The sequence below is a fragment of the Rana temporaria genome, chromosome 12 (assembly GCF_905171775.1).
Source record: "Rana temporaria chromosome 12, aRanTem1.1, whole genome shotgun sequence".
Lineage (NCBI taxonomy): Eukaryota > Metazoa > Chordata > Amphibia > Anura > Ranidae > Rana > Rana temporaria.
Window position 1 is genome coordinate 65,529,067 of NC_053500.1, and position 13,691 is coordinate 65,542,757.

The following is a 13,691-nucleotide window of genomic DNA, read 5'->3' on the forward strand; positions in this document are numbered from 1 at the left end:
AGAGGTGATCAAATACCACCAAAAGAAAGCTCTATTTGTGGGGAAAAAAAGACGCCAATTTTGTTTGGGAGCCACGTTGCACGACCGCACAATTGTCAGTTAAAGCGACGCAGTCCCGAATCGCAAAAAGTGCTCTGGTCTTTGACCAGCAATATGGTCCGGGGGTTAAGTGGTTAAAACAAAAAATTCTAGAAAAAACTTGACAGGGGTTTTTGCCATTTGTTCCGATTGTATCCAAATCTAAAAAAAATTTAAAGCGGGGGTTCACCCTAAACATTTTTTTTTTCTAGCATGCCATCAAGCATACTAGCGCGATCTACAGTACGCCTTTATTAAATATTCCTATTTCGGCTATCTTCGGGAAGCGTGACGCGCCACAGCCGGCCGTCAATCATCTTCCCTCTGCATAGGAACGCCCATTCCCCGCGGGGAGTCTGAAACTTCACTACAGGATTAAACTGTGAGCACGGCAAAAAAAAAAAAAAGAAAGGCATACTGTAGCTCGCGCTAGTATGCTTGATGGCATGCTAGAAACTTGTTTTTTTGGGTGAAACACCGCTTTAAGTTTTGAGTTTTGATATACTTTAATTGACTAATAATTATCATGGAAGGGTGCTTTGAAAACTATTTTGTTATTTCATTTTATAGATTAGATTGTGCTGCTTTTTTTTTCAGAGATATCCCTAAAGATGGAGATCTTTTGACTCTGAAACGTCCAAGGTATCTCTAGAAGAAGTCTGCATATCAAGTCGATTAAATAAATTTCATATTGAATATGGTACAATGATTGTGTAGTTTATTTGTATATAAGAAAAACAGCCGCAAAGATTCTTTTTGTTGTGTTGTTCTGCATTGTTGTTCTGCATTGTTGTGTTGTTATTGATATAATAAAGATTATGCAATTTTTTTACAAAAACGGTGATACAATTCTACTTCCCAACCCATTGGGGGATCATTGGTACATTTATTTTGTGATATCAGCATTGAATTAAATATATTTAATGAGTCATATTTATTTTTCTATGTGTTTTAAAGTGAGCACTACTAATTATGGTTTTGTTTTAAAATCAACATTTTGGAGGTGGTTTCATATTTTACTACCTGCTGCTATTTATTGTCAAATTGTGTTATGTAGCAATGTTGTTCCGTTTGCATATGCGTGCTAATATGACAGAATATTTAATGAAATAGAAAGTTGTAAAGAAAAACAGGAGGGTAAAAACCCATGAACAGGGATTGAAATACTGTATATACTCGAGTATAAGCCGAGTTTTTCAGCACATTTTTTTGGGCTGAAAATGCCCCCCTCGGCTACTCGAGTCAGCTTTTTGCGCCTGATATACTGGACTTTGGGGACCCGGTACCGGCCGGTGGTAGGTCCCCTTGGCACACATGTAGCCCCACTCTTCCTCTACAAGTGTGCAAAGTTTGTTGTCCGGGGGACCTACGGCCGGGGAGCACCGATTTTTCAAAGTCGGGCACCCCTTCCATAGACTCCCATTTTAAACGGTAATTTCTCCGGTGACTTTGGGGACCTGGTACCTGGCCGGTCTGAGGTCTCCTGGACCCTGAACTTTGCACACATGTAGCCCATTTTTTTGTGCTGAAAATGCCCGCCCTCGGCTTATACTTGAGTCACCTTTTTGCGCCTGATATACCGGACTTTGGGGACCTGGTACTGGCCGGCCGTAGGTCCCCTTGGCACACATGTAGCCCCACTCTTCCTCTACAAGTGTGCAAAGTTTGTTGTCTGGGAGACCTACAGCCGGGGAGCACCGATTTTTCAAAGCCGGGCACCCCTTTCATAGACTCTAATGTTAAACGTCAGTCTAGTCATGGACACAGTGAGGCATGGACACAGAGAGGCATGGACACAGTAAGGCACAGTGAGGCATGCAGATGGACACCCTAGGCTTATACTCGAGGCAATACGTTTTCCCATTTTATTGTGGTAAAATTAGGTGCCTCGGCTTATATTCGGGTTTGCTTATACTCGAGTATATACGGTACCGACATTATCATAATAATCATTTGAAAGGAAATTCAATTTAGCTGAATTGAATTAAAAATAGGGTCCAAAGAACCTTACATCAACTTGGGTGTGACTCTATTGGGGCCATGCCTTGGCACCTTTTTGTTATGGCAGGGTGCAGCAGGATACTGTCAGAAAAAATTAAATAAAATTTGCTTTCGCCATGACCTACACAATCTTTCAGTGCTGATGATAACCAATCAAAGAAAGAGGAGGCCATACCATTTTTGCAGACTGTATAGCTGCACAAAAGCCCTCTGGGGCTTAGGGTCCCAATTATACTAGATATGGATTGGGTGAGTGCAAAGGTGTGCGCAGCCTATTGCATTGGGGTGTACACCCCAAATCTCAAATACAAATCCATGTGTGTGTGTGTGTATATATATTATATAGACAGATATTTACAGTGTCTTGAAAAAGTATTCATACCCCTTGACATTTTCCACATTTTGTATTTTATTGCGAAAGACCCACACAAAGTGGTACATAATTGTGAAGTGAAAGGGAAATGATAAATGGTTTTCAAAATTCTTTATGAATAAATATCTCAAAAGTGTGGTGTGCAATTACTTTGTAGAATCAATTACAATTGAGGCAATTACAGCTGCAAGTCTTTTTGGGGATGTCTTTACCAGCTTTGCACATCTAAAGAGTGACATTTTTGCACATTCTTCTTTGAAAAATAGCTCAAGCTCTGTCAGATTGTATGGAGAGCGTCTGTGAACAGCAATTTCCAAGTCTTGCCACAGATTCTCAATTGGATTTAGGTCTGGACTTTGACTGGGCCATTCTAACACATGAATATGCTATGATCTTACTCATTCTATTGTAGCTCTGGCTGTATGTTTAGGGTCATTGTCCTGCTGGAAGGTGAACCTCCACCTCAGTCTCAAGTCTTTTGCAGACTCTAACAGGTTTTCCTAAAAGATTACCCTGTATTTGGCTCCATCCATCTTCCTATCAACTCTAACCAGCTTCACTGTCCCTGCTGAAGAAAAGCATCCCACAACATGATGCTGCCACCACCATGTTTAACGGTGGGGATGGCGTGTTCATAGTGATGTGCAGTGTTAGTTTTCCCCCACATATAGCGTTTTGCTTTTAGGCCAAAAAGTACAATTTTGGTCTCATCTGACCAGAGCACCTTCTCCCCCATGTTTGCTGTGTCCCCCACATGGCTTCTCACAAACTGCAAAAGAGACTTCTTATGGCTTTCTTTCCACACTGGCTTTCTTGTTGCCACTATTCCATAAAGGGCAGATTTGTGGAGTGCACGACTAATATTTGTCCTGTGGACATATTCTCCCACCTGAGCTGTAGATCTCTGAAGCTCTTCCAGAGTTACCATCGGCCTCTTGGCTGCTTTTCTGATTATTGCTCTCCTTGGCCAGCCTGTCAGTTTAGGTGGACGGCCATGTCTTGGTAGGTTTGCAGTTGTGCCATACTCTTTCCATTTTCAGATGATGGGTTGAACAATACTATGTGAGATGTTCAAAGCTTGGGATATTTTTTATAACCTAACCCAGCGTTAGACTTCTTCACAACTTTATCCGTGACCTGTCTGGTGTGCTCTTTGGCCTTCATGATGCTGTTTGTTCACTAAGGTTCTCTAACAAACCTCTGGGGACTTCACAGAGCAGTTGTATTTATACTGAGATTAAATTACACACAGGTTGTTGTGTGGGTTGGGGCAGACATAGCAGAGATAGAAAGGTGGAGCAGATTGAGCCTCTTCCGTTCTGTTTGAACACACTGTGCTGGGCACTGCTGATTTGATCGGATCGGCACTGCACAGTGCACCCACCCCTATCCCAGACTGGGAAGGCAGATGATGCTGCAGATAAAATACAATGGATTACTTGGGGTCTGTAGTGCATGACAAGGCACAGTGGGTCTCCCTTCCCTCGGGGGGCCCTTGTGCCTCACACACTTCTGTACACTGCATGGCACTGGTGCCCGGGGATGATTAGGGTGTGCCCAGGCACCCCCACTTTGCACACCTAAGGGTTAGTGCAGGGAGACCCTTCCTCTTTCACATGTGGACATGCGGCAGGCATTCTTCATGATACTCACCACATCTTCCTTGCTGGTAATATCCAAAGGTTGCAAGGCATTAAGCACATTCCTTATTCTTTGCCTTAAAGCGGAGGTTCACCCATAGAGAACACATTTTCCCCTTAGCTTCATGCTCGTTTTGTCTAGGGGAATCGGCTAGTTGTTTTAAAATATGAGCCGTACTTACCGTTTACGAGATGCATCTTCTCCGCCGCTTCCGGGTATGGGCTGCGGGACTGGGCGTTCCTTCTTGATTGACAGTCTTCCGAGAGGCTTCCGACGGTCGCATCCATCGCGTCACGATTTTCCGAAAGAAGCCGAACGTCAGTGCGCAGGCGCAGTATAGAGCCGCACCGACGTTCGGCTTCTTTCGGCTACGAGTGACGCGATGGATGCGACCGTCGGAAGCCTCTCGGAAGACTGTCAATCAAGAAGGAACGCCCGCTCCCGAAGACCCATACCCGGAAGCCGATGGAGAAGATGCATCTCGAAAACGGTAAGTACGGCTCATATTTTAAAACAAATAGCCGATTCCCCTAGACAAAACGAGCATGAAGCTAAGGGGAAAAGAGAAAAAAAAAACTAATTGGGTGAACTCCCGCTTTAATGACACTGAGACATACAGAGTACTTCTCCCATTTCTTATGAAGCTTGAGTCTAGAACATCACAACGGCTACTCTTCATTAATCTATCTTTCTTTTACAATGAACACATGTTTATACTTGGGTAGTAATTAAAGATTCTCACACAGGGGCACTTTGGTGACCACTGATTAGTGGGCTGGACTATGCAGGACCTACCCAAGTGATTCACACAGCTGCTGGATACAGAAAGGAAATCAGTACCTCCGTGGTCTGTGCAGGATATTTCCAGGTGTTACTATTTCCAGCTCTATTTCTGGAGAGAGGTGTTGGGGGGCAATGTAATGTATCCAAATGCTGAATGTAACATTTAAAAAGCCACACCGCACTGCTCCCACAACACAGTCATGATATCCTAAACAAGATAAAGTGCTAGTGCCCAAAAAACAAAGGATTAAGGTCCAAAGCGAGCATAAGTCTTCAAAAAAAATGCTGGTGGCAATATCATAAATATCATCTATGGAAGCTGACATGGCCATCCCACACTCTGCAGACAGGGTACCTTGTCTGTAGAGTGTGGGTGGGCCATGCCAGCTTCTTCAGCTAATGAACCCATCTGAGCTTCGAGGAATTAGCCTGACAACAGTGGCAATTTTAACTAAAGGCAGATGAATCTCCTCTTACTTCCTGGTTCTTTGGGTGTGCCACCTGGAAAAGTGACAGGAATGTCCCAGGATGCAGGGGTTGGGGTCAGAGTTACATCATCAGTGCCTCACTCAACCAGGAAGTTGGAAAACAAATGATTATAAGAGACCAATGATCCCTCTTGACAACCACATGTCCCTACAGGATAGAGGATTTCGTTCTGCCATAGGAAGCAGGGGGGAGTTACATTTTCTGTGCTTCTGGTGTGAAATTTGGCGGCGACGGCATCGAATGTGACGAGCGCATGCTTGTTGTACGCGATGATGTCGCCGCGTTCTTACCTTTCAAAAGAACCGTGAGATTCTTGCCAAGAATCTCGTCAGGAAAAACAACGTTTTCTTCCTGACAAGATTCTGGCCCATGTGTACGAGGCCTGAGTCAGCATCTCAATTGAGAAATAGATGCGGACTATGGGTAATGCTTCAACAAAGATGGATTTGATTTTCTGAGGAGAAAAGCAGATGAAGTACTGAGATCCATAATGGGAAAATACCTGGACCTTTTCTTTTTTTTAGCATTCATGCACTTAAATCAGAACTCCAGTTTTAGCCTCCCCTCTCATACCTGTTTAGTAAAAGTTTCATAATCCAGTTGATTTCTGGTTGGTTATTCAATGTCCTGGCATCCTTCCTCTTGTTTCGGTGTTGGTGGTGAGCAGCCTTTTATTTTTCAGAAAGCATACTATATTGTTCTGTAAACCCAGGCGATGTGGTGATGTACCCCCATGGTATGTGTACATCAGTCTGGGCACATAGGAGGTGGGTTGAATGACGTTGGCTGTTCGGTGGTGGCCCGCTTATTAGTGGTGAAGGGGCGTCGCCTCCATAATCCATTCAAAAATGGTGGGCTCAGGGTGCAAGGCACTGTATCCTGAGCCCATCCACTTGTGTGATGTGTACGGCGGTGGTTGGAGTGGATAAGCAGCGGAGAGGAGGAGAAGGCAGGGGGGCTGGTGGCAGCCAATGCAGTCTCCAGCTGTGACATATACAGTGTAGAGGCAGAGTTGCCATGTAGCCTGAGCTGGGAAAAGAAAGATGGCAATGTCTGTCATTGGAGCGTGCCACAGCCTGGCTTCTCTCCTACTGCTTTGTCCATCTGCCGTGGGAAAGCGACCGTGGAGGTGGTACATGTAGACCTGGCGGGGGAGGGGGGAATGACAACATTGTTTGCCACCCCCCAAAACAATGGAGCACCAGCCGCCACTGCTGTTAATAAACCTGGAAGAGGTCCATGGCCATCAGTGGAGCAGAGAGCACCAGAGAAGATGTGAGTATTGCAGTGAAAGCTGCATTTTTTTAATTTTTAAAACCTCTTACTAATTTATTTTTTATTATATTTATTTAGGATCTGAATTATATATTAACATGGTAGAATATATCCAATGCTAGGTCGGATTTCATATTTGCTTGGTTGCTCAAGACATTGTTAATGTCCATTTGCAAATGAATCAACTGCTATGGTTTTACTTGACAGCACTGTAAGGAAATACATGTATTTTAGTATTGTTGGCATAACATTCATAGCACTGTTTCTACAGACTCTTTGATCCCTTTGATAACAATGAATCAACATATAATGGAAATGCAAAGTAAAGCTGATATAAAAGAAAAATTGAGGAAGAATCAGATAAATCAGACAATAATTACCTTTTTTGAATTGGGGGTGATGCAGCGAACAAACAATACATGACTCCTGTTAAAAAAGAAATGCATCATAGGCATTGTAAAACGTATGATAATATAAAAAAAAAATCACGTGTACATATGGAATAAATGTTTGTAAAGCTGAACTCCAAGAATTCAGCTGCTTTGTAAAATGGGCAGGCATACCAAGAGTTGAGCTTTAAGCCTGGCTTGCTTATTTACTAAAGGGAAAAAATAATCATGAAAACGCAAAATGCTGTAATAATAGCAGATTTCAGTAAACTTGTATTTATTTTTTCTGTTTGAGATGAGTTACTGCTCTTTCAGATCTGTATTGCTTGATGCACTGCTCTGTTAAACAACCCTATAAAAGTTATGTACTGTAATAAAGATGCAGAAAAAAACAAGGTGTGTTTGCCAGTACAACCATATAACTTTAATACCATCTCTACTTACACACTAAAATGAAAGTGTTGTCAGTGTAGCCATATATCAATAATAATATCTTTACTTGCTCAGTAAAAATGTCTCTAAACATACATTCTTTTGACTGCGTTATAATATGTATGCTTATCTATATATATAAAACTCAACGTGTGTGTGTGTGTGTATGTATGTATGTTCCAGCATCACGTCCAAACGGCTAAAGATATTAACATGAAACTTGGCACACGTTACTTATACGTCAGCAACAAATATAGGATAGGTGGTTTAACCCTTACCCACCCCCATTTGCCATGGTCGGGGTTTTTCTTTAAAGTCCCATTCAACTCTATGGGAAATACATGTTACTTCATAACTTCCAAACGGCTGTACATCTTTCGATAACACTTGGTCACATGTTACTTATATGTCCACTTAAACTATAGGATAGTTAATTTATCCCTTAACTACCCCCATTTGTGAGGGTCGGGGTTTTTGTTTAAAGTCCCATGCAAATCAATGGGAAATGTATGTTCCCACATAACTTCTGTACGCCTGGAGATATTTCAATAATACCTGGTACACATATTACTTATATGCCAAATAAAAATATATGACAGTTAAATTAACCCTTACCTACACCCTTATATAAAAGATGGGTATATTTATATTACTATGATTTTCCTCCCCAAAAGGTTAAGATAGGAAGACCGGGCAACGCCGGGTATTCAGCTAGTTGGTTATAAAGACAACTGTGTTTCCCTTGCTCCTAAGCTGGTCATACACATGGCAATTTGATAGGGCTGTTAAACTTTCAATTTTGTGCCCAAATCCCCCAAAAAATTAACACAGAAAATGGTGTCTTTGGTTGACTGTGATGTGATCAGATTGAGTTTGATGAAGTTGGCATATTTTTCACCTTGGTGATTTTTTGAGGGGCAGTGATGGCCTTTCTAATAAAGAGGATGGCGAGTGGTGGACTATTTGTTGCCGGGGATGGCCAATGAGAATATTCAATAATGGCCTGTCTGATACGGAGGATGGCCAGTGATGGCACCTCTGATATAAAGGATGGCAAGTGATGGAGGGAGGGGGATAGAGGATGAGGGAGGGGGGGATAGGGGATGAGGGAGGGAGGGGGATAGGGGATGAGGGAGGGAGGGGGATAGGGGATGAGGGAGGGGGATAGGGGATGAGGGAGGGGGATAAGGGATGAGGGAGGAGGGGGATAGGGGATGAGGGAGTAGGGGGATAGGGGATGAGGGAGGGAAGGGATAGGGGATGAGGGAGGGAGGGGGATAGGGGATGAGGGAGGGGGATAGGGGATGAGGGAGGGGGATAAGGGATGAGGGAGGGAGGGAGCAGGGAGAGAGGAGGGGAAATTGGGGCTAGGGGGATGGGGGCTTTGTTTTTTTGTTTGGTATGTAATTTGTTTTTGTTGTATGAATTCGGGAAATATGCTTTTTGTTTTCCATAAAAAAAAAAAAGGAAATACTTTCAGAGAACCAAACACTACCACGTATAGACCATAGGGTGAACAAGCCCTTCTGAAAATGATAAGCCAAAGCCTTCCCCCCCCCCCCCCCCTTTAGTCATACCTTTTAAGTCGGCCAATGAGGTCCTGTAGACACAGATGAAATCTCCCAATTAGTGTAGATCTTGGACATTTACCTTTAGACTTTCCTGTCTGAGCCTGATCTATTTTAGGAGATCTCTTGAACATATCTGAGAGAAGCTGGAGAAATAGATATAACAAGAGATACGTAGTACACTAAATGACATGGTGGTGCACAAATGGCAGCATGCTTTCATGCAAAGAGAACTTTAGGGAAATCAGTAATGCTGCAGTTTAAAAAAAGAACAGACAGATGGAAAACAGGGATGGGAGAAATTTAACAATATCGCATAAACAGGAACTGGAAACATGAGACACAGCAGAACTGATGAAACAAAAGATCTTTATTACTCTCAATCGACTCTGAGCCAAGACATCTCTGGCAACAGTTGGAAGTCTGTCTTTGTTTTTGCTCAAGAAGTTATGGACCTAGAACATAAAATTGCCATATTGGTGTGATGCTTGTTTCTCCTCCTAGACACACACACAGTAAAGAGCACGGCACAGATCACCTGGTACGTGACAAGTCCAGAGTAATGTTGCATTGTGAACACTGGTAGAGGTAATTTGGGTTTGATGTAGATGTTACTGTCTCCGTGATGATAATGACACTTCTGTAAGAACGTGTGGTCTGTAGCCTAAAAAAGAGAAATAAAAAAAACAATTGTAGTGTATAAAATGCATGTGTAGCAATGGTATTTTTGCTATGTAGTGCTAAAGATTGGTATTTGGCTCCCTCTGGTGGTATGCAATGTGAACGAGATTTGTTTTAACTTACACATGCAGAGCAGGAAGTGGTTTGTTTACTTTGTGAAAGGACTCACCTACCCATAATGCCCACTCACTTACTCATGAACACTAGATGGCTGAACTGCATGCTGGGTGGGTAATAAAAGGCAGAGGGGAGACATTTTTTGCTCTGTTCTGGACGCATGGCCTGCCTGCAGCGATCTGTGAAGAAGTGTTTCAGAAGAGGGCCCATATCTAGGGTGACCACATGTCCCGGATTGCCCGGGACAGTCCCGCATTTTGCAGGTCTGTCCCGGGCACCTTCATTCCAGGACAATACAGTGTCCCGGATGAAACTGACACAGCCACCCCCCCAAGCCAAACTAATGCCCCCAAAAAAGGCCGCCACATCACCGCTTTACTCACTGACAGTACTTGTCCTCTCCAGGAATGCCTAAAGGAGCACAGTCCCCGCCCCCTGCTTGTGATTGGAGAAATCATAAATCTCGCCTCTTGTGTCCAATCACTGTGCTTTGATTCGTTACACCACAAGCTGATTTTTGGGAAGGGAGGGTGTCCCTGAATGGTAGTTTGGAAATGTGGTCACCCTACCTATATCGCGTAGAGCGGAACAGCAACCATTGACACTGCTTTACCACAGTGTGCTGGAGAAACAGTGTGATCGGGTCTGAGGATCCAGAACTCCTGACGGAGCCAAACACATGTCCGGTTTACTTGCGGAGCAGAGCAGTGTGACAGTGCTGACTGGCAGCAGGACTGAGACAACCGGACCGGAGATTCACAACTTTCCATGCCTGGTGTGGTGAGGGGGCTGTCGCCCAGAAGTTATTTAACACCCTTAACACACTTAGACTCATTTCACAGAGTTACTGGGACCTGTAGTCCTACAGAGAGGTCTCATTCAAATAGACTGAGTTCAAGCAGGCCTCAAAACCTATACTTCATTGAGGGCTGACTGACGGTTAAGGTATACCTACACCGGAGGCATCTGAAAGTATGTTGTATAGCGGGAATTGTTATCACATTTCAGTTTATGCTATTCCAGTACTTGTTAAACCATTGGATTACAAACGCTGCAGTATAATAGCTAGCAGAGGAAAGAAGACCAGAGACTACAATTCTCACTGGGATTTTTTTTTTGCTTCGGATAAAAGAAAGACAAAAGGCTGCCTTATACCTCAGGGGAAGCTCTTGAGAAATTGTATTGTGCTGTGTTGATATCCTTGCATTAGTATGTTTTGATGCGGCTGTACTGGAAGTGGGAAGGTGACCTGTGTCAAGGCATTGTCACTCTGAGCACTAATCCCACATGGAGACGCGCCGCAGTAGAGATTCAAGGGACCGTTAAGTGTTAATAACTTGTGTACACTCATTGCACTATTATAGTAAGTTTGTATGTTGATACAGTTATTATAACTACTGTTTTTATACCAGTCTCAGTAAACTTACATTCTGGTTGATTATAATTGGTGTGAGGCTTGTTCATTATCCTCACAGGTGGAACAGCGGATGCCCAGATAACGGTAAAGGTACACTATATACACATTGTTATGGTGGGATTGTTCCTTGTAGTGAAAGTTTTACATCAACACTGTTACACAGCTGTGTCAAGAGGGCTGAGACAAGTTATTTGGGGGTAGGAGAGCAGAGTACAGGCCCAATCAATTACCAGCAGCTCCTTCACATGTATAGACTCATCAAGAGGAGAAAACAGCTCCAATCTAAGTGCAGTATTAAGGGCTACCCCATGTTTATTATAGGTAATGCAGTCACAGAAGACAGAAGATACCCGGCATGTAAAAGCAGGCCACGCTTCAGCAGATTCCATCCGGTTGGAGAACTACTGTATGTATAGACTCACACGTTTTACAGAGTAAATCTATAGCATTTACATTTTTCCTTATACATACTGTACAGAAGAGATCAGCTAGACGTAAACATTTTTATCTACAGTAAAACCTTAGTTTGCGAGCATAATTCGTTACAGAAACATGCTTGTAATCCAAAGCACTTATATGTCAAAGCATTTTTTTTACAGGGTATAAAAGAGAAGAGAGGCACCTCTAAGTGTAGCAATAAGTTGCTAAATGTTGTACCTTCGTTAAAAGTAACTGTATTGCTACACTTAGAGGCTCCTCTCTTCTTTTTTATACTCAGTTTTGACATGACGCTACTCTTATATCAAGACATCGCTTGTATATCAAGGCAAAATTTATTAAAACATTTTGCTTGTGTAGCGCCTGGTTACTTTTCAGAACCGGTGCTAGTATAAATTTAGAGGGGGTCGGAGAGTTAAGTAACTCTGACCAGGTTAATCTGTTCAAATTTGATGCCTCTGCCTCCGATTTGGCTGTGCTGTGGGTTCATGCTGTCGTTTCTGGGGTGCTGATCACACCCCAGACCGACAGGTGGCATCAGTAGAGTCAAGGATTTGGATATTTCTTCCCAGCAGCCTATCAGGAGGAGGTTTCCTCGCTGTGCATGTTGGGGAGGGGTATTTATGAGGCAGACGCCATTTGCTTGGGTCTTCTTCCCGTGTTCTAGTGTTCCTGGTTCCGGGACCACGTTGGTCTGGAACATTTGAGCTGCGGCTGGGGCCCAGTGATCAACTGGGTCCCCAATCTAATGAGGTCCTAAGTGTAAGTCCTGTTAGAGGAAGATGTTCGGTGGAGAGTCTGCCTGAGGAGTAACAAGAGAAGCTGGTCTTCCAAGAGGGTCTTGACCATCCACCGGGGACCAAGGAAACTGGGTGCTGAGAGGCTGGACGTCGGTCGCCTATCAGTCAGTAACCTAACTAAAACTACCTGAAGGAGATCCAGGTGTCGAATCTGCTAAGGAGGATTCCGGACCACTATTATCTCCATTGTTTCAACCATAGGGAGGGTCTGTGGCAGAGACTTATCCCCAAGTTCCGAGTGACATTCTGGCTGCCAGGCTTGTGAGAGAGGCCTGTCCAGGTGCGCTATACCCATTCCGTGAGTGGCGAAACAGAAATTGTCATTGGAAGCAGGACTGTTTGCCTATTACATACACCTGAATCTGCCATTTCCATTTCTACTATTTCTCTACTCTTCACCAAGTTCTACTGTTTTTACCCAGCTGGGTAATAAAAAGCACGGAAAAGACACTTGTTGTGTGGACATTCCATTTACTGCAACTCTCATCAAATACCCTAGACGGCAGAGATACATGAGGCAACATGCCACCCAAAACAAACCAGCAGCTCCTTCGGGGGTAAGTGCTACACTTGTCTTGCAAAACGCTCTTAAACCAAGTTACTCTCAATCCAAGGTTTTACTGTATATGTGTTAGGGCCTAAATAAATGTTCCCATTGTGGAACTCTTTGGTTTTACTCTAGACTACATATGTCAAACACATAGCCCGCGGGCCTAATGTGGCACTCCAAGCCTTGTCATGTGGCCCTCACACCAGGTTTGGAGATAGATTGTGCTGGAACTCTAGTCCATCACCTCTGGCACTCATCCTCTGCTTCAGCTCCCCACTATTGTAAACATAGAAGCCTTCTGTGTTTACAAGGGCCAGCTTTGCTCTCAGGAACTAACAAATCCCTGCAAGCACTGATGACAGGGACAGATCTCCAGAATCTAAGAGGGAGAATGATCTCCCTGCAAGGCGAGGCAGAGTGGCCTACATAGGGAGGTACTAGAGCTGGTTCGGGTAGGAGAGAAATACGAAGAAGCTTTGGGGGGGGGTTCCACACTGTACATAGTGCACCCCTAAACCCTGCACTCTGTACACAGCACACCCCTAAACTTTGCACTCAGTACATAGAGCACCCCTAAAGCCTGCATTCTGTATAACGCACTCCTGAACTATGCACACTGTACGTAGCGCACCCCAGATACAACCGGCCCTTTAAATGCA

At 43.7% G+C, this 13,691-nt stretch overlaps 1 protein-coding gene across 1 annotated transcript in view; it reads right to left on the reverse strand.

Annotated features, from left to right (window-relative positions):
- Positions 1 to 7,020: 7,020 nt before the first annotated feature.
- The window catches only part of LOC120918288 (unconventional myosin-XV-like), a 111,064-nt gene continuing 104,393 nt past the window's right edge, over positions 7,021 to 13,691 (reverse strand). The window contains exons 13-15 of the mRNA XM_040329801.1: positions 9,568 to 9,693; positions 9,039 to 9,484; positions 7,021 to 7,066 (exon numbers count right to left, since the gene is read on the reverse strand). Coding sequence (XP_040185735.1) covers positions 9,290 to 9,484; positions 9,568 to 9,693 — 321 coding nt within the window. The 3' untranslated portion in view covers positions 7,021 to 7,066; positions 9,039 to 9,289. The remainder of the gene's footprint in view (positions 7,067 to 9,038; positions 9,485 to 9,567; positions 9,694 to 13,691) is intronic.